The sequence below is a fragment of the Ornithodoros turicata genome, unplaced genomic scaffold (genome assembly GCF_037126465.1).
Source record: "Ornithodoros turicata isolate Travis unplaced genomic scaffold, ASM3712646v1 ctg00001241.1, whole genome shotgun sequence".
Classification (NCBI taxonomy): domain Eukaryota; kingdom Metazoa; phylum Arthropoda; class Arachnida; order Ixodida; family Argasidae; genus Ornithodoros; species Ornithodoros turicata.
In genome coordinates this window covers 84,562-103,124 of record NW_026999515.1, presented here as the reverse complement: position 1 = coordinate 103,124, position 18,563 = coordinate 84,562, and the positions used below count along the sequence as shown (strand labels likewise).

At 49.4% G+C, this 18,563-nt stretch overlaps 1 protein-coding gene across 1 annotated transcript; it reads left to right on the top strand.

Moving 5' to 3' along the window:
* The first annotated feature begins 8,559 nt into the window (after positions 1-8,559).
* Positions 8,560-18,151, top strand: LOC135376706 (uncharacterized). The gene is made up of 6 exons (XM_064609194.1): positions 8,560-8,758; positions 8,840-8,934; positions 9,496-9,681; positions 9,759-9,890; positions 13,338-13,434; positions 14,491-18,151. Exons 1-6 carry the CDS (start codon positions 8,688-8,690, stop codon positions 16,940-16,942), a joined length of 3,033 nt encoding a protein of 1,010 aa, XP_064465264.1. The 5' UTR covers positions 8,560-8,687; the 3' UTR covers positions 16,943-18,151.
* Positions 18,152-18,563: the final 412 nt, after the last annotated feature.

The window sequence follows — 18,563 nt, the reverse complement described above, 5'->3', positions numbered from 1 at the left end:
GCTCCACGTGCCAACCTTCAAAAATTATTTTTTCAGAAACAAAAAATAATACCTTTTTGAAACTTTATCAGCTTGTTCAACTCACCTGATACTATCTCTGAGAGCTTCCCTCATATTTTTCTGCAAAGCTTACCGTTTTTGCGAAAAAATGACAACTTCACGTATTTTTTTCACCAACTTATTCTCCGCTTTTCTGGACGGCAATTTTTAATCTTGTACAGCCCTACAGTATCTTGCCGATGAAGTATTTTCAGCGTTCTTGTGTTCAGTATGTGTGTGCAATAAAATGGCAAAGTTTGCAATTTTGGCAGTGTTTCGCATGCCATTAAAATTGCACGAAACATGTCCAGAGTGCATTTTGAGTTCTCAGGTGTAAGTATTATCGTTTCAGCTTCCATCCAGTCTAAAAATGCGCGCAATATCTTTATCCATTACGCAGCGCGATTAGCTTTTTGAAGGTGCGGTTTTGCGCAATTTCGTAAATTTCAAATGCAAAGTTCAAGACCGAAATTTTTTTTAACGAGTTGAAACTTCATCAGTGATGTTTTCTTATCATAACAACACCGCCTGATTTTTTAAAGCAAAATCTGCGATGGTCAAATTTTGCACTCGGACGTTTGGCATGGAATGACCCCGCTGTGTATAAAAGCTTGTGAGCTCCAAGCCGGAGCATCCTTTACCCTAGTTCTGTCTAAGAGCTACCGCTCTTGTCGCCGTCTCGCTCGCCTGTTTTCATCCGTGACATTTCTGGTGGAGGTGCGGGACAATCCGTGCTCAACTGCCTGGAAGAACAGAAACGACTGAGTCGAAGACAGCGTGGACTACCTGCGGAATTCGGGCCATTGGGACCCCCAACCCGCAAGACGATGATACGTGGCAATATACCAGTAGGCCACTGTTGCACGGTGTTGAGAATGTCAGTGAAACTTTGTAAGCCTGAACAGTGTAGATTTCACCGAGTTTCTTTTTTTTTTTTTCTCGTCTTTTTTTTTTTTTTATCCTGCTCTGTTTGCTCAGCTTTTGTATTAATCAGTGAGTGAAAGGACATGGCGGTATGACTATTGTCTTCTCTCCAAATTGGTAGCGATACCGACAAATATGGAAAGATTAATTTTTCGCTGTATAGAATAGGGAAGATAAACGCTTTGTTGTGATCCTTCCCCACATAAACCACTTCCAGCTTTTCGAAACGTGGTCGAACCAAGAAACCCATAGTAATACACAAGCACGTCTCAGAGCATGATTATATATTTTTCTTCTTCTTTTCTTTTTTTTTTTCAACAAAAGGAGAGGTAACAGATAGGAAAAAAAAGTACAGACATGAACTGTATACTATGCGTGAACAGAGCAACAATGGTTCTTTGAATTGCGCACTTTCTAATTCGCGGTGTGTGCTGCCTGTGTTAATCTTCATCTGGGAAATTGGGCTCTGTGTTTCACCCGTGACAGAACGTGTTTTGTTGGGGTTTCTTTTTTCATTTTTTTATCTTTCTTCTTTTCACCTCCGTGTGACCAGTGGGCGATCTTACCTAGGGTGCCTCAATACCAGCTCCCTCTGCACCCTAATCTTACCGTGTTTCATCTTTCTTCGATGTGTTCGCAACACCATGGTGGTATTTCTTGCTTCTACGATGTATGCGCTCAGAATTTGTGACCGCATTCTCGGTGCTCTCTATATCCATTGCTTGTACGCCTTGTGCCGTGCGGAAAATATTTAGGTGGTGGTGTTGCACCAATCTTCGTCGAGTTCAATTGCGCTCATGACACATGGATAGGGATACTAGTGGTTTCGAGCTATTGGCTAGTTGGGAACGAAAGCCACATGCATGTATCACCAGGATTTGTACATAATTGAGGAACGCGAAAAATACTCACAGCGTTTCAAAGCGTACCTGGTGTACCATACCGTGACATACATTGCATGTTTCATTTTGATGCGGTTGTGTACCCGTCTTGACGTAACGGTCTATACAGCGTTACGTTTGACCTACGACCAACGAAAAACCTGGTACCTAAGAAGTGTTGCGGGACAGTCAAGATTTGAGCGCGTTTTGTCAGACAGATTTCCCGCCTAGGACAGATCCAGAGGCTACATTTTAAAACGCGATTTTAGCCAAAAACTTGGCATCCCCCAATTCTTTGAGAAGTGCTTACAAAAACAAAGCCTCTGAGAGTGTGACATGTACATGCACACAAACCAAAATAATTGTTTTAAGACACACTCTAGATGCGCACCTTCTTGACGTTTTTGGTCATTGCTGCCACCACCGATTATGACCCCGCAAGACTAAGATGAAAGATGAAAGATCACAAGAAAGTCCCTGATGAAGAGGAAGTATCATCACGTGCATGTAGAGACGTTGAAGAAGAAGGCCGCGTCCAGCGACATTGGTTCCTTCCCTTTGGAACACTTCTTAGAGAACGGGCTCTCTGCCATTCCTGTTGTTCTAATGCCTACGAATGGGTCTACCATACGCTCTAAAAACCCCAAGATACTTATTCAGTGCCTAGAAGGCGTAACTCCCGACTTTAAGGATATTAATGAGGTACGTCAGTATGGAAAAGACGGCATCGGTTGTAGGTCTTCTAACCTGAACGTGATTCGGTCTTTGCTCCAAACCTCTACATTCGGAGGCCTTCCTGTCAAGTCCTACATTCCCCATCACTTAGCGTGCGTCAAAGGGGTGGTGAAGGGGGTTGATGTCTCGTTGCCTGCCAATGAGCTCCTTGACCTCTTCTCCCATCTCGGGGTGCTTGAAGCTTACCGGTGTAGCGCACCCGGTAACGACGGTCGTGTAGCTACAGAGTCAGTCATAGTGACCTTCGCGGGGCACAACTGTCCTTCGGAGATAAAATCGTGGCCGCTGATATTTCGCGTGGATTTGTTCAGACGTAGACCGCTGCAGTGTAAGCGCTGCTACCGCTTTGGCCACGTCACTAAGCACTGTAAGTCCGAGATGCGCTGCCGGCGCTGCGGTGATTCCCATGACGAATCTGCTTGTTCCCCTGATTCCTCTTTGAAGTGCTGTCTATGTGGAGGCGAACACAACGCTGATTTCCCGGCTTGTCCCTGTCGCGATCAGGAAATAGCTCTCTTGGATCTTATGGATTCACGTCACTGCTCTCGTGTCGAAGCTGCTTCTGTGCTTAAGGGTCGTGGTGATTCGTTTGCCGCTAGGACTCAGGCTTCCGGGCTTGCCCCGGAGAGACTTGAGAAAATGATTAGTGACGCTGTGGAGTCCGCTGTCGGCAAGCTAAAAGAGGACATTTGCTCTCTCACCTCCCTGCTAGCTTCTCTAACTGCTGCCCCCCAGGACACTGTGTCCTCAGTGGCGCGGGTTGCTTCTGTGGCTCGTGGTCCTGGCGGCTCGGTGCCTGCCGAGGCAACTCCGCCTCTAGGTTGTACGCCCATTCTTGCTCGCCCCCCGGGTGACTGCCAGGATTCCGAAATGGATTCCGGCATAGATTCCGTACGTTCCTTGCCCAAGCGCGGCGCCTCCCCTGCTGCTTCAGGATCGGGCGCCCCTCAAGGCAAACGCAATAAGAAAGGTCGTAAACAGCAAGTGAGTAGTGACGTCCTTGCCACCGCCGTGGCTGAATCCATACTCGCTGATGGATAGCCTTCGCATGCTCCAATGGAACTGCTACTCTGTACTCAACGGCCTTCCAGACCTTAACACACTAGTTTCCTCTTGTTCTCCAGATGTTATCTTACTTCAAGAGACTTGGCTTTCTGCTTTTCGGTCCTTTTCTCTTCCCGGTTTTCATGCGTACCGCTTAGACCGACCAGCTGGCTGCGGTGGTGGCCTGCTGACACTTGTTTCCACATCCCTCATTCACTCTTCCTCTGTTTTCTATGAGCAATCACCTCTGGTCTGCGAAGTGCTCGGCGTTCGCCTTGCCTCGCCGTCCCTGAATATCTCTATCATCAACGTCTATTGTCCTGGTGGCTTTCTCTCCGCCGGACCCGTGGATGCTGCCGTGGCCAAGGCTTCTGGTGATGTTTTAGTAGCCGGGGATTTCAACTCCCACCATGTCCAGTGGGGCCATAAGACCGACTCGCGAGGCCGGGACTTGTGTGCTTGGATTTGCCAGCGAAACCTTTCTGTGGCTAATGATGGATCGTCTACGTTTCTCCGAGGGACTGCGCGCTCTGCGATCGACTTGACCTTGTGCTCTCCCCGGATCAAGCTGTCTTTGTGGAGAGCCATCGATTCGTCCACCAACAGCGATCACCTACCCATTTATTTCGAGCTCCTGTCTCCTGTCCTCCGCACTGTCTCTGTGCGGTCGCACTGTAACCGCTCTCTGCAAGAGAAGAAACTTGCTTCATTGCTGGCTGGAAGCGACGATCTCCCTCCTCTAGACAAGGCAATCTCGTCTCTTTCCTCTCTCTCTCTCAATCTCTGCAGCAGTCCACTTTTAGGGTGGAGAAACGTACTTCCTCCAGCTGTGCTCCTTGGTGGACCGGTGATTGCACGAGAGCCTTCAGACGCCGCAAGGCAGCCTGGAAACAAGGGCTTGCTAACACATGCTACGCGAACTGGACACGTTTCCAGCGTCTCAAAGCTCTTTATAAACGCACAATTGCTGCCGCCAAGCGTGACTTTTATTCGGGTCGCAACTCATTCCTCTCAGCTCCGAACTGCAGGAAAGCGCTACACAGACACATTGCTTTTATCCGCAGATCCTTCTCCACTGCACCCCCCGCTCTAACCGTCCTTTCCGATGCCGACTCTAGCTCGCGCCTCGAAGGAGTCGCGAGGGGGCTTGCTCAACGGTTCTCGAATGCGGTAGCCGTAGTATTACCTGCCCTTCCAGCTACATCCTCTGGGTTTCATGCTGTCTCCCCCGCGGAGCTGGAATGTGCTGTGAGGGCTCTTCCTAACAGTGCTCCCGGTCCTGACGGGGTTAGTGCAGCGGTGGTTAAGCACCTTTGGGCGAACCATCGCTCTGTATTGTTGAATATTGTGAATTCGTCCTTGGAGCACGCATGGATCCCCCAGGGCTGGAGGCGGTCTCGAATCGTCGTCGTTCAGAAGGTGCCCTCCAGGGGCCTCTCTCTCGACAATATTAGGCCAATTGCACTGACGTCAGTCCTCTGTAAGACTGTCGAGCGTATCATTCACCGCCGGCTATCGGCGTTTGTAGAGTCATCTGGTGTTCTCAACAAAACACAAATAGGTTTTCGCGAGCATTGCTCCATTTGGTTGGCCCACATCAGCCTCGAGTGCCAGATCCGCCTTGCCCGCGAGAGGGGATTTCTCTCTGGGCTGGTGGCTCTAGATGTTGCTAAAGCCTATGACAGCGTAGAGCATTCGGTGCTCCTCCAGGAGTTAGTGAACGCTAACACTCCCCCTTACCTGATTGCTTGGGTCGTGGCCTTCCTTTGTGATCGCTCGTTCTTCTGTTCTGCTGGTTCCCTAGTTTCTTCATCTTACCCCCAGAGTAGGGGCGTCCCCCAAGGATCGGTGCTCTCTCCCATACTATTCAATGTTTTGATGAGCTCCCTCCCATGTGACCCGAGCATTACAACTTTTACGTATGCGGATGACATTGCTTTCTTTGCTTCGGCACCCTCATTGTCTGAGTTGTACGCCAAGCTTCAAGCCTACCTGGACACCCTGGCAGCCTGGATGAGCTCTATGCACCTTTCCCTGAATGTGGACAAGTCGGCCATGCTCGTGTTCCCGCTGAACACTCCAGTCACCATCGACCTGCAAGTTGGCCTGCAATCGGTCCGCCAAGTTAAGCAGCTCAAGTACTTGGGGATGTGGTACGACGACTCGCTGAGCTGGCGTCACCACATAGATCACTTGTGTCTAAAGGCAACGAAGGCAATCGACGTCCTCCACCGGTGCTCTAGCCCCCGTGTCGGCATGCGCAGAGATGCCCTGCTCTACGTGTACCGTTCTTACGTGCGTCCCATTTTGGAGTTTGGAGCGGTCCTTTTTTCTTCCCTGCCTGACTGGCGATTAACCAAACTGTACACTTTGGAGCGGCGGGCCCTCCGCCTCTGCTTGGGCCTTCCCCGGTATTCGGCTAATTATGCACTTCTCCTTGAGGCCCGGTTGCCTTCTCTCAAGACTCGGTTCCGGCTACTTACTGTGAGCGTCTTCCTGTCTCAGCGCCAGAACCCCATTGCGCTGTCAAATAATGCGGCTCTCAAGGATGATCGGCTGTGGCTAACTCGGCAGTGGCACCGCAGAAATACTCCGCAATTAGTTTTCGCCCAGCAACTCCTTCTGCCATTAAAGGTTTCGCTCTTGGATGTCCTCCCACTTGGGGCCCCGCTGGACCCTCCTTCTGTGAGTGTCATTGACATCTTCCCCACGAGTGTTCGTCATGCTCCTTTGCGTACTCTGCAGACAGTGCTAACGACCCATCTTCATCGATTTCCACTACATCTTGTGGTCGCAACTGACGCCTCTGTCTCAGAGGAGCGCTCTGGGGTCGGCCTTTTCTTCCCTCAGCTCGACTTCCAGTTCCCGGTGCGGCTCCCAGATTTCACCCCTCCATTTCATAGCGAGTTCCTCGCTATGATACTAGCTCTTAAAAGGGTCCCGCCCAACTGGGAAAGGGTGCTCTTGCTTTCAGATTCACTCTCAGTCGTTTCCGCTTTGGCGACTCCTTCCCAGAACTTGCTCTCCACTCTGCTTACGCTCGCTCCCTCGCACATACGCGATATCATCGTAACGTGGGTCCCTGGTCACCGTGGGCTTGCCGTAAACGAGACCGCTGACTGCCTCGCAAAAATGTCCCTCTCTGGGGCGGTTATTGGCCTGCTGCCCCCCCCTTGCACACGTGTGTATCGCTAGATACAAACATTTTGCACGGATATCCTCTGGCCCCATTTTGCGCCCTAAGTACGCCCATCTGTGCTTCCCGTGGAAGCCGAATTCCTGTCTCTCTCGGCAGTCAGAGGTCTCGTTGACGCGCGCTCGCTGCCTCGCCCTCCCCCTCAACTTCTATCTCCACCGAGCCGGCCGCTCCTCATCTGCCGCGTGCCCCCACTGTGGCCAGGACGAGACGGTAGAGCACTTCCTCATGCAATGCAGCTCTTACGCTAGGCTTCGGGAGGCCTATATTAATCTTCCACTCCGTCTGCTGGGGGTTCCCGTGTCCCTAGCAGCCCTCCTTTCCTTTGGTGCCTCCAGCACTTCCAGCTGGGATATGTCGGTAGCGGCCGGGCTTGCATACTTCCTTTCTCGCTCGCGCCGCTTCTAGCCCACCTTTGCATCATCCCAGCTTTGCATCCACCCATTCACCCTCCCACCCACCATCACCCACTGAGTGTTACCACGCCGTGTGCTCCGTGCACGCCGAAGGAGCCCATTAGGTCCGAGAAATTCCGGTGGCTCCCCCGCACGAGGCGAGTCAAAGCAACATAAGTCTGCAAAGGGTGGCCGAAGATTACAGTGGCATCTGACTGCTTTGGTTTAATCCAAGTATAACTTCGCGCCACGCTTTCAGTGTAGTGTATCCAACCCCGCGGGATCCTACTTACCTGGAATAGAAAGCTACGGCCAAACACACAGCCACGCATCTACACTGACTACTACACAATGACTCCACTACGATGTCTACTGCTAACGAATACTACAATGCCTCTACTTGTCAATTACGCAAATAACCACGACATGCACGCCGTTTGCCCTCGTGCCATGGGGCCGAAACAAGCGAACTTCAGCACCCCCGCCACTTCAATCATCATTACTTTCTCCACCAACCTTCCCCACATTCCCCACCCAAATTGTCACGGTCAAGTTATAGTACCGTTGGACGTCCTCATAGCCCTGGCCGATCTCCCTCGGGGCTAATGGCCATTCTCCGTGGGACGAAGAAAAGAAGAAGAAGGGCTTGCCGTTGTCGGCCTCACGTAGGTGGGCAACGTCACGACTGACGCCCTGGGGGAAAGTGCGTCCTGGGCCGACTTCTAAGGGAACTGTGCCGACATGTGTCTGAAAGCGTCTGAGGAAAACCCAGGAAAAACCCCAGACAGCACAGCCGGCACCGGGAACACTTTTTCCTAACCTGCTCTCAGTTCGGCCAATTACGTCGCAGGTATATCTGGACACCCTTACGCTTGTTAGGAGCCCCACTCTCATTGGCGTCAGTGCTGTCTCTCGGAGCATCACACACTGCGCTCTGTCATAGGGCTGTGGTAGCGGGTCTTGCTTCCTACATCGTGCTCTCCAACCGCTTCTAGGCACTTCCTTCCTACTCTCATACACTTTCACGTACACACACATTCATACAGTCATCCTTTTGGCCGTGTATAGTCGCCATACGCATATTCCTACATACGTGCATATCCAGTTCCTGTATTAGTCATCACACGTCATATATGTCATAAGTTACTTGGATCTGACCTGGCCTTAGTCCCTATCATTACTGCACAAACATAGACAAACATCTGTCGCCCCCTTTGTCCTGGCCAAGCTCCCTTAGTGGTTCACGGCCATTATCTCATTGGTAGAAGAAGAAGAAGAAAAAAAAGCAAAATGGTTGCTATGGTGGCTTCACTACGTGCCATTCCGCTCGAGGAGCAACGTGAACGTGCCGTTATTACCCTGTGGAACAGCCTTTCATCAAGAAGAAGAAGAACGCTGACTTCTGTACGCCGGCCTCACTGCCTTGGCCTGCCAAACTGCCCTGCGCTACACCCCCAACCCTCTGAAACAAGTATGATGCGTATCTCTATAGGGTTCCTCTGCTTGCTGACGTTATGCATCGCGAGGCAGTTTCCAGATTTCAGGTAAGGGTTTGTTTTGGAATATAACGAAGCTGTAGTAGTCCTATGCTCGTCGGCCATTAACTCTGTTCATCACTCTTGCAGACCAGAAGACACTGATACGTACCAGGACCTAACTGATTTATCAAATTATACTACGAGTACAACAAAACCTGAATACCCCCTCGGAGGAAATAAAGGTAGATTCCATGAGGCCACTGATACGTAATATTGAGTGGCCGTTGCCGAAGAGGGGGTATCCCGAATTGCCACCGTTAAGAATCCTCCGTTTAGAATCCCATATGCTGAAAATCCGAAACTGCGCTAGCGTAGCTCTGCGTGCGTGCCCAACTGTGGGGAGCCCCCCAACGGCGTGCTGAACTGTCAAAAAACACCTAAACTAACCCAACCTCTGAAAACTAACCTAACCTAACCAAAATCTAATAATTTTTGCGGCTCTGATGTGACCGCAATGCTAAGCCTAACGGTCGCCAAAAACCTGGTTTTTATTCACGACAATGACTTCTGCTGAGGTCAAAATCACGCAATACTGCGAGGTTTGTCAGTAATATGTATTATTCAACGCTATCATTCCGCCATTCTTCACATTAAAGTTTTAATTGAGAAATCTGGGATTTTACACGGTCGATTCTTAACGGTGGAATATCGTGGCATCCCCGCCGAAGAGCATGTTCGTTATGGAAGTGCTCTTACGGCTTACTGGAGGCACATAGGGTCATATGATGTCTCAATTCTTGCAGTGAACGTTAACCCTGATAGCGGAAAATTCGGATACGGAATTACGTGCAAGAGCGACGAGGAGTGTGCATCCGGCTTAGGGTTGGCATGCATTGCGAGAAGGGCCGCACTTCCATCGAGGTGCGACTGCGCCCGGGGAACACCGATTTTCATAAGGGACACCGATGGAGTCGCTAAGTGCGTTCGAGGTGAGCTGCTGCTTCTACGAAAGCTGCCCCGTTGCACTGCGTGCGTTTTTGTTTAAGGCTAATTTGCATCTTTCCAGGAAAGCACTTGTACGAATCCTGTGTGAGCGACTTGGAATGCGCTCATCACGATAAGAACATGCAATGCGTTGACTTCCTATGCTACTGCCCTCAGCCTTTCGTGCTTGCTGATAACCGGAAGTGCCTTTCACGTAAGGAGTATTTAATCTCCTTCAGGTACTCTACTTTGACGACGTAGGTGTGTGTGCACAGAGACATGTCTACGAATGAGTAACATCTTCCATGCATTCGCTGATGGAATGCTATGCTGATGCCACGCTATCTAAAAGATCATCAACGTTGAAAATATGAAAGTTACACCGATATTGCACAAGTAATATTCACGCAGCGCAACTGTAATATAAATCTTTATTTCACCAATCACTTGGTTGGGAGGAAGAGGCAATAACGACCCGTTAACGACTCTCGCGCTCCCCTGCGAGTCACCATAATGGTAGATGTACAAACCCTGATAAACCATATACGGTTTGCGCTGCTGAGACGTAGTAGTACACCACTGCATGTAGATGCCACAGCAGCACAGGCGTAGCCAGAAATTTTTTTCCTGGGGGCTGGGACCTGTATGGAGGGGGTGGGGGCGGTGCGGAGGGGGCACACACACACACAGAAAAAGAAAGCTGGTAGACAAGTGTAACACCACCTAGATGGTAGAAATCCTGCGACCTATGTCACACACTGAGGCCTCCGTGAGCTTTGCGAGCTGCCTCAAGCTTGTCTCTAGTTCGCTCTTTCGTTGACGTCATAGCAGCAACAGTTGTAACAGCAGGCCTCCCTGTGTGACGTAGGGCGCAGGCCTTCTACTATCTAGGAGGTGTTGACCAGTGCATGACGCTCTGCGTACTGTTCATTAACGAATTTTCTTGTATCTGTTGCAAGACATATATACGCATTGGAGAGCACGCTACCTTACGAAGGTGATAGTAAGAGAAGTTATGGTCATAAGCTTTTACAAGAAGCACCGTCGGCCTTTCATTTAAGAGCGGTTAGCATTCCTGGAGAAACCGTTTATAAATAGATATAATTGGTAAAACTAAGAGCTCCTAGATCGAGCGTTGACTGTATGTCGCTTTACGAAAACTGGATGCCGCCAACGGCTACTCCTGAGGATAAGAGCTCTGCTGCTTTTCTGATTCGTTGTTCATAACTGCACTCATTGAACAAGGACGTCACGTGTCGTTTGTGGCGCAAAAGATCGTTGCATTCGAAGGGCAGGAAGTGTTTTATTGTTTACTGTCCTTTGAGCATAGCTGCCCTGTTGACATCCTACTCTTAAACTGTGCAGTGCAGTGTACGTAGGCGACCAGTTCTCGTTGCATTCACTCTCTCCACCTCTTGTGTATTCCTTTTTCTTGTTTACTTTCGAGCCTTTGCTTCTGTGACAAGTTAGGAAAGGGAGCCACGTGCGGCACACATGTTTTATTGCCCTATTTCTTTCGTTCACCGCGTTCTTGCTTTCACTGAACCCGCCACCGTTTGTATGATGTGGCTTGAGAAGTGGCGAGCTGGGAGGGGCAGTGAAACTGCCGCTCGGAAACTTTCTCATATAGGACAATGAATGTCTATGAGCTAGCTGCGCCAAAATCAGAAAGGACGACACCGGCAACTGGGGAGCGACCCCGAAAGGACGTCGTGAGGAAAACATTGAAGATTACCCAGCAAGGACGGAAAGCCAAGTGCAGGGCCAAGCTTGACCTAAGCGATTGACATCACCAATGCTATACTGAAATTATCAGAGAGGTAACAAGATATTGTCACGGAATGAGCCCCTACAGATTAAATGTGTTTCCCGTGCTCTTGCATTCCGTGTGCCCCTGATCAACGTACACCCGCACGTATTTTTCGTATTTCTCACTGTCTATCTTTTTTTGTTCCCATATTTACCGTGCAAAATAGTGACCGCCAGCCAGTGGTGATCCCATTTATTGAGCGCTTCAGCGAATCAACCTGAGCCACCGTGAAGTAATGGCACCATGCATGCAAGGTGACCTACATTTAGGGGTGAGGGCGCTCAAGCCTCCTAAGCCTCTCCCTCGCTACGCCTCTGCACTGCAGGGCCAGAGACAGCTGCTTCCTAGTAGTGAAGGATACTGGGCTGCCTCCCAGCTGGATGAAGTAGCCGCTGGTTACTTGCAATCCGTAAAGTCTGCCGCCCAGTCCGCTTCCACGTAGCTAGCCAACTTCAAGCTTGGGTCTGAGGACAGTTTCAGCTTCAGACCCCTAGTAAATTTCAGGTACCGAATCAGCCTCTTGGCAGTGCTCTAATCACGCTGATACGGGTTGCTGACACGACGACAGAGTATATATCCCCACAGCACAAGCAATGTCTGGACGTATTGCCGTACTCAAATAGAGTAGCTCCCCAATTGCCTCACGGTAAAGTTCGTTGCTAAGCGGTGCGTCATGGTCCGCAGCGAGTTTCTGGTATGGTAGCGTCCATGGGTCTGACATTCCCTTTGTCGTCTGCGTGCCGTCCCTTGCGTTGTCGTCCCTTTGGCCTCTGAGGTTCGAGTTCCACAACAAGGAGTTCCACAAGAGTTCCAAGGTCCTCAGGTGACCATGCGGACTTCTTACAGAATTAGCACACTCGTGTGCCAGTCACACCCTTTGCATCATCTCAGCCTTGCGTCTGAAGCGCTGACTCTGGGCTGCGCGTTGCAGATGTCATCTCCTGCTTTCTTTGATGCTCGTCCACAAGCTTTTCTTTCACGTACTCCAACGTGAGGTCATCATCTGTGCGTGCATCAAGGGTTGTGATGAGTGCAACTTTCTGGCAGCCCACTGATGTGAAGCTAGCACCGGCCTGAAAGTTTGTTATTTCTTGCCCTATCCCTCCTAAGTGCTCGACCAATCCCAAAGCGCGCCTGATGTAGCCCTGTACTCCATATCCTAGGTCATATGCCAACTTTGACTAATACGGGTTCCACAGTCAGTAGGCAGAGCAAGTATTTGACTGTCGTCAATACTCAGACAAATAGTGCTCTGTGCTTTGCGACCTCCTGCTGTCCAAGACGCGGAAGGGTTTTCCGGTACCGCATATCCGCAACGAACGACCATGTTTCTTCCCGAATCAGGATCATCATCATCTTACTTTCAGGCTCGATTATTTCCGTCCGATCAACTTAGCCAGCGTAAACTTCCCTGCGTCTCCCATCGTTTGCTGTCGAACGAACCAGCCAGTTCAAGAGCGCAGCTTCGGGTATCTTCTGAGTCTATAACTTGCAGTGATGTATATGTAAAAAAGGCTACAGGAACAGGTGGAACAGGTTTGGACCTTTGAATGGGTGGTTTGGCAGGTGCACATACGCTTTAGGTGCCGTCATCGTCGCCTATACTGCAGCATTCGTTCAACTTACCAAGGGAAGTGCTTCAGGACGAGAGTTAGGAAAGGGAGCCACGTGCCGATATTTCGAACAGAGACTTCTTCTTCTTCCGCGTCATATTTAATCACTAACTTAGTCATATTTTCGGACTTCCGATCCGCCTTTTACGATTCCAAATTATCTAAATCAGAATCATAAAAGGCATAGATCACGAGGTTGTAAATGCACACTTTATTGACGAGCCCCTTTATGTTGCAGGCAAACCATCTCGGGCAAGCGCTCTTTTCGGCACCTTACCAACACTGGTACTTCTTCTAACATTGCTGGTCATCGGAGCAGCTTACTCATATAGACGGTATGCCTAGTGCAACTTTCCACTGAGATCTGAGAAAGATACCAGAGCTAAAAAGAATCTGAGATGGAATAAGGTAGATTTGGAGGCCACACTGGAAGTCGACTGGTGTCCCCAGTGTGCAAATGTGGGCTGGCTCTGGCAAAAACTAACGAATCGTACGACTACAACCGTACTTTGGTGGAATATGGGAACATGATCGTGAGTGCGTTCATTACTGTCTAAACACACTTGTGGATAGTGAAATTACAGTGAGAGCTGAGTTCTAGATGTTTGTGTCAGTCCCCTTCAGTGGAACTGCCACTGTGCTTTCGATATATAAGACAGAAGCCGCGTTCATACGAATGCGACAGAAGCGCATCGACTAGAGCTGAAACCAAAGTGAAGACTATGCGCCACCGTTTACGTGGATGCGCATCGAATTCGGCTCGAAACTTGCGCCCACGTTGTCACATGAAAAATTTCGAGCTCTGCACTGCCACACCATACCTACCATATCTGCTCTCATTTCACAATATCTTCTTTTTCGCACACGAAATCTACCCCGCATCCACGTGAACTCGCAGCAAACGTCTTCCCATAATCCTCCTTCTGGTTTCGATGCACATTTTCTGTTTACATGTACGTCTTCAATGCGCATCGACCGTCTTGAGCCACGTCTGTCAGGCGGATTGAATTCGATGCGCTATCCTAGCGAATTGGCCGTTTACAGGAGCGTATTCAATGCGACAAGTCGAGTCGATACGCCTCTCACATTGATGTAAACGCGGCTAGAAAGACTACAAGTTTAACGCACAACCCCCAATGTCTGATAAGGTGAAAGAACAGTAACAAAAGAGAACAAGGAAAAGAACTCTGAGTGAGCGCATAAGGCTTTTTGAGAATGAAACATCCCATATCCAGTAGATTTGCAGGATATCATTCTCGGAGGTGTGTACACAATTAATCACAATTTGCTGGGAAAACGCATTCCTCTGTTTGTCATATACCTCGCCTATAACTGAAGACAATTGAATTAGCAAATTCTTACCCTGAATCGATAACCTTTCGTACTTGCAGGCTATCACGTGCAACGAAGGAGAAGGAATCCTGTGCCGGGCCTAGGGACACTGTGGACGCTTCAACAGACTTCTTGGAGTGGCGTCCAGATACTGGCTCGTCCGTATCTTTCACCCAACACCGCCCCCGCACGTCTTCTGCCTTTCAGAGTAGCATTGACCCTCGACAGCGTTATTACCAAAAGTACGGGGAACATGCCTCTTGGGGTTACGCCAGAATTCCTAAGCATCCGCCACGGTACATCCGGTATTCTACAGAAACCCAGGCTAACAACGAAGCAAATAGTAACTTTGTTTTTGACGACCGCTCAACGATGCTCGACAAGAAAACCTGTATCGCCCCTATTCATCAAAGGCCGACTACACCCCTTGCGCGTTCGGTCGACGACGCCAGATCGTCACTAAGGTACAAACGGCGACGTACCAGCCACAGAAAGATAAACAGAGCGAGAAACCCCAATCAAGATGAGCCCCCGACATCGAAGCTGCCATCCTCGAGGCATATCTCATATCCCAAAGAATTGAAGGACCTCCTCCTTGCACGAGATGTCCTGGTGAATGTGGAACCCATAAAGTCGGTTATAGCAGCTGGGAAAACTGCATTTGCGTCACAAGGGGCTGCACTGGAAGACTCGTGTGAAAACCACGAGCGTGAAAGCATAGAATCTTCAACGAAAGACCCTGACGTCTTCTCGGGATCAATTAGACACAACAAAGCAACTTCGCGTGCAACAGACATGACAATCCAAACGCCTCCTCCTCAGGAACCTGGTGATACCGTTGTAGTATCCGAGGAATTTGCACCAACGGACAGGTCAACATCACAGAAAATGTCGTCTATGATCGTCACATACCGCGACTTGAAGTATTACGCAAGCACAACTCCATTTGGAACAGCTCCGAATACAAAATCGTCTTACGGAGAATCTTCAGGCATAAACTCCTATCTTTCAAAGCCCTCCGACATATCAGTGTCCTGGACATTTCCTCCTGGTACTTGTTGCCATGCGAACTCTGTGGATGTTGCTTCTGGTCAATCAGACACAATTGGTGGACAAAGTGCAGTGTTAGGAAAAACAGGTAAAGAGCATGGTGTAACCAATACGTCAGGAGGTGAAGAAATGGAAACTGAAGCGCTGCATGGTAGCCAATGTGAACCAGGGCGCACGGAACAGAAACTAAAGGAACAACTTCAATTAACCATGACTAAATGGGGCAGCAGAAGAATTAGTGAACTGTCGTTCCTTCCACCAAGAAATGTTGACGACAGTCACCCGACTCTTACAGGTACGTGTCCGGTAAGGGAACAGATTTTGCAGCCCTCAGACACCGGACACGTAAACCTAACCCCGGATAATAAGTCAGAACCTAGCAGTCCAAACTTGACGACAAAAATGGCAGACCCCAATATTCATTTAATAGATACCATCTCGATTCCTTCATGCCTGCAAAAAGATGTGTTCTCACCGGAAGATCGGCCTGTCTTGGGAGATAGCTATACAACACTACCTGAGCTCATGTCATCTGGTTTCGACTTGGTCTCATTAGATATCAACCGGGCATCGACGGAAGAGATATCGTCCTGCCGTCTTAGCGCTTCTGATAATGCTGGATTTGAACGATATTCTGCTCCAGATATTGCTTCCGAGGAATGGCGCGGCACACCGAGTCGGAGAGCGCGAAGATCCACAACAGAACTCTCTCCAAGCCCGCAGTGCCAAAACGGCGCACTGTGTCCAGCTACTACGTTACTTTCTAATGAAATTGCAACCCGCAAGCAACGAATTAATGAAGCAGAACCTACCAACCCCCATGAGGCACTATTGGAGACCAGGGCTGCCATGACATTGAGGCCAATAGCGATTAGAGCTCTCCCTTCGTTCATTGTGTGCGAGAGCAGCGTCAGGGAGGCAAGCAATAAAGAAATAATCGAAGGAAGTTCCAAGGAAGAAATGAGGGTCTCTTCAGAGCAATCGTCCTGTGATGTAGATGGAGACCATCCTTCAAACTTGGTAACAGTGTCGATCATGTCGTCGCGTTCTGAATCTGACTTAGGTCCCGATATCGAGCTCGGCAAGTCTCATTCTCCAATGTCTTCAGACGCAGGGCGTTCAGCCGAGCACAAGGAAAGAAAAAATGATGGGCTGCGCGAGTCAGACAACATGGTTGGAGAAGTCGATGCTTCAACCAGTAATGAAGAACGACGCATTTTAGGCAATGGCAGCATCCGCAGTGTCCGTACTCAAACACGGGAAACTACTTCCGGTCACTGTAGCACCAGCAGGGACAGACTTCAGGACGCGTTTCTGGAAAAGCGTTTCGTGCGCCATTTATGGAACTCTTGGCACTGGGTAACTGGCATTACTACCGAGAACGCCGAAATCTGTCGCCGGTGCAGCCCCCAAGTATACTCGACGAAACACTGTACATCCTACACAAGATGCGACCTTTAGATTCGACGCCCAAATTCTACATGCCACATTTCCGCATAGCAATGCATGATGTGCGAGACAGCATTAAGCCACTGAAGTTGCAAGATCTTGTTCTGCGACAGCACCCAGTTTTAAGAGCTATTATGGAATTACATCGGGGACAACGCGGTCTTGAAGATTCTCAAACACATTTTAGTTACTTAAATCCGACAGATTGCTTGCTGGCTCAGAACAGCCAGAGTGTGACGGGAACAGAACCTTCTGCTCTGCACGGAAGAGGTCGTGTTAGGTCGCTAACAGCAGAGTCACCTGTCACTCCGGAAAAAGCAGACATGGGTCCAGTGATACGTTCTTCCTTTCACAACGTTCCCACCGAACGAAGCTCGGAGCCCGCAGCGACACTGCTGTCCGTCCCCGCTGGAATGGGCGGCGGCGGAACGGCAGCAGCTATACCAATTTCAGTCCCTCACACTCGATTCCAAACCTCACGGAGCGGTTCTGCCATTGCAGCTAGAAGACGTGCTGCGGTTTTAGAAGACACATCTTTCGAATCCTTGTATAATGCCGTCTTACTGTCGCAAAGCAGTGCAGCCAAGCCTGAAACGCAGAAAAGATCAGAACAAAAGAGAGCCCGGAGGGTGTCGTTCCCCACTGAGCTGGTTTCCACACCCGTTGCTTCTACTTCGCAGGATGCCAGGGTCTCACTCAGCGACTCTGGTGTCTCCAAGACTATGCCCTACAACCTCCATCGGCAACAGGAACCAGATTCAGCGTTACATGGACAACTCCTGTCTTCCGGACTGTGTTCACCTGAAGATCACACGGAATATTTTTCTGTGTCCAGGACCGTGACACTGAGTCCCATGGAGGCGGTACAGACATTAAGTAATAGCGCCAAGGCTGTCTCGTGCCCTCCACACTCAGTGGACCATAAACGAAGTTTGCCTAACTGTCGCACAGTAAGCAGGCGATCAGTTTCCTTCAAAGAGACACTGTCCGATTCTGCACTTCGTCGTGGTGGTATCCATCCTAATAATAAGTATGGCGCAAATGATACACCTTGAATGGAGTCATCGATTTCCGTTCTACAGTTGTCCGAAGGCGCGTGTTCCACGAAGTCCATGGTAAAGCTACAACTTAACTTGTACTGACGAACTACTTCGATAGATAACGGAAGGAACACCTGCATAGTATATGACAATCATGTAATAAAGGAAACCGTTTCTTTCACATATCCTCGTATTTTTACTCGAGGAGCGTCTCTGTCAACAAAAGTTTGACACAGGTGGATAGAAATACATCGTTGAAACATTTAAATCGAAAAATTAAAATTCACGCTTTGTGCCCGTGTCATAAGTGTGTACCTGCGTGTATGTCCACTATGATCAGGGTCGTTTCTTTTTTTTTTTATTGCATTGCACTCTACTAGGCTTTATTCAAGGTAACGGTAATGGAAACAAAAGGTATATTCCCGAAACTGGAGCTGGTGACGGGATCGGGAACGGAAATTCATACGGGTTCGTAGATTTCGAACGAAAAGGTTCGGCCGGCTAATGGACGGTAATGGCTATGTTACGGAACGATATGAGTAGTCGTTATTCTCTCTTGTGCGAGCGACAGCGTGAGAAACACATGAGCCGTG

Bases quoted from the DNA above. Each gene is read 5' to 3' on its own strand.
- LOC135376706 (XM_064609194.1), top strand. From the start codon at position 8,688: ATGATGCGTATCTCTATAGGGTTCCTCTGCTTGCTGACGTTATGCATC. The intron at 8,759-8,839 runs GTAAGGGTTTGT...TCACTCTTGCAG, and splicing joins AGGCAGTTTCCAGATTTCAG to ACCAGAAGACACTGATACGT. The intron at 9,891-13,337 runs GTAAGGAGTATT...TTTATGTTGCAG, and splicing joins TAACCGGAAGTGCCTTTCAC to GCAAACCATCTCGGGCAAGC.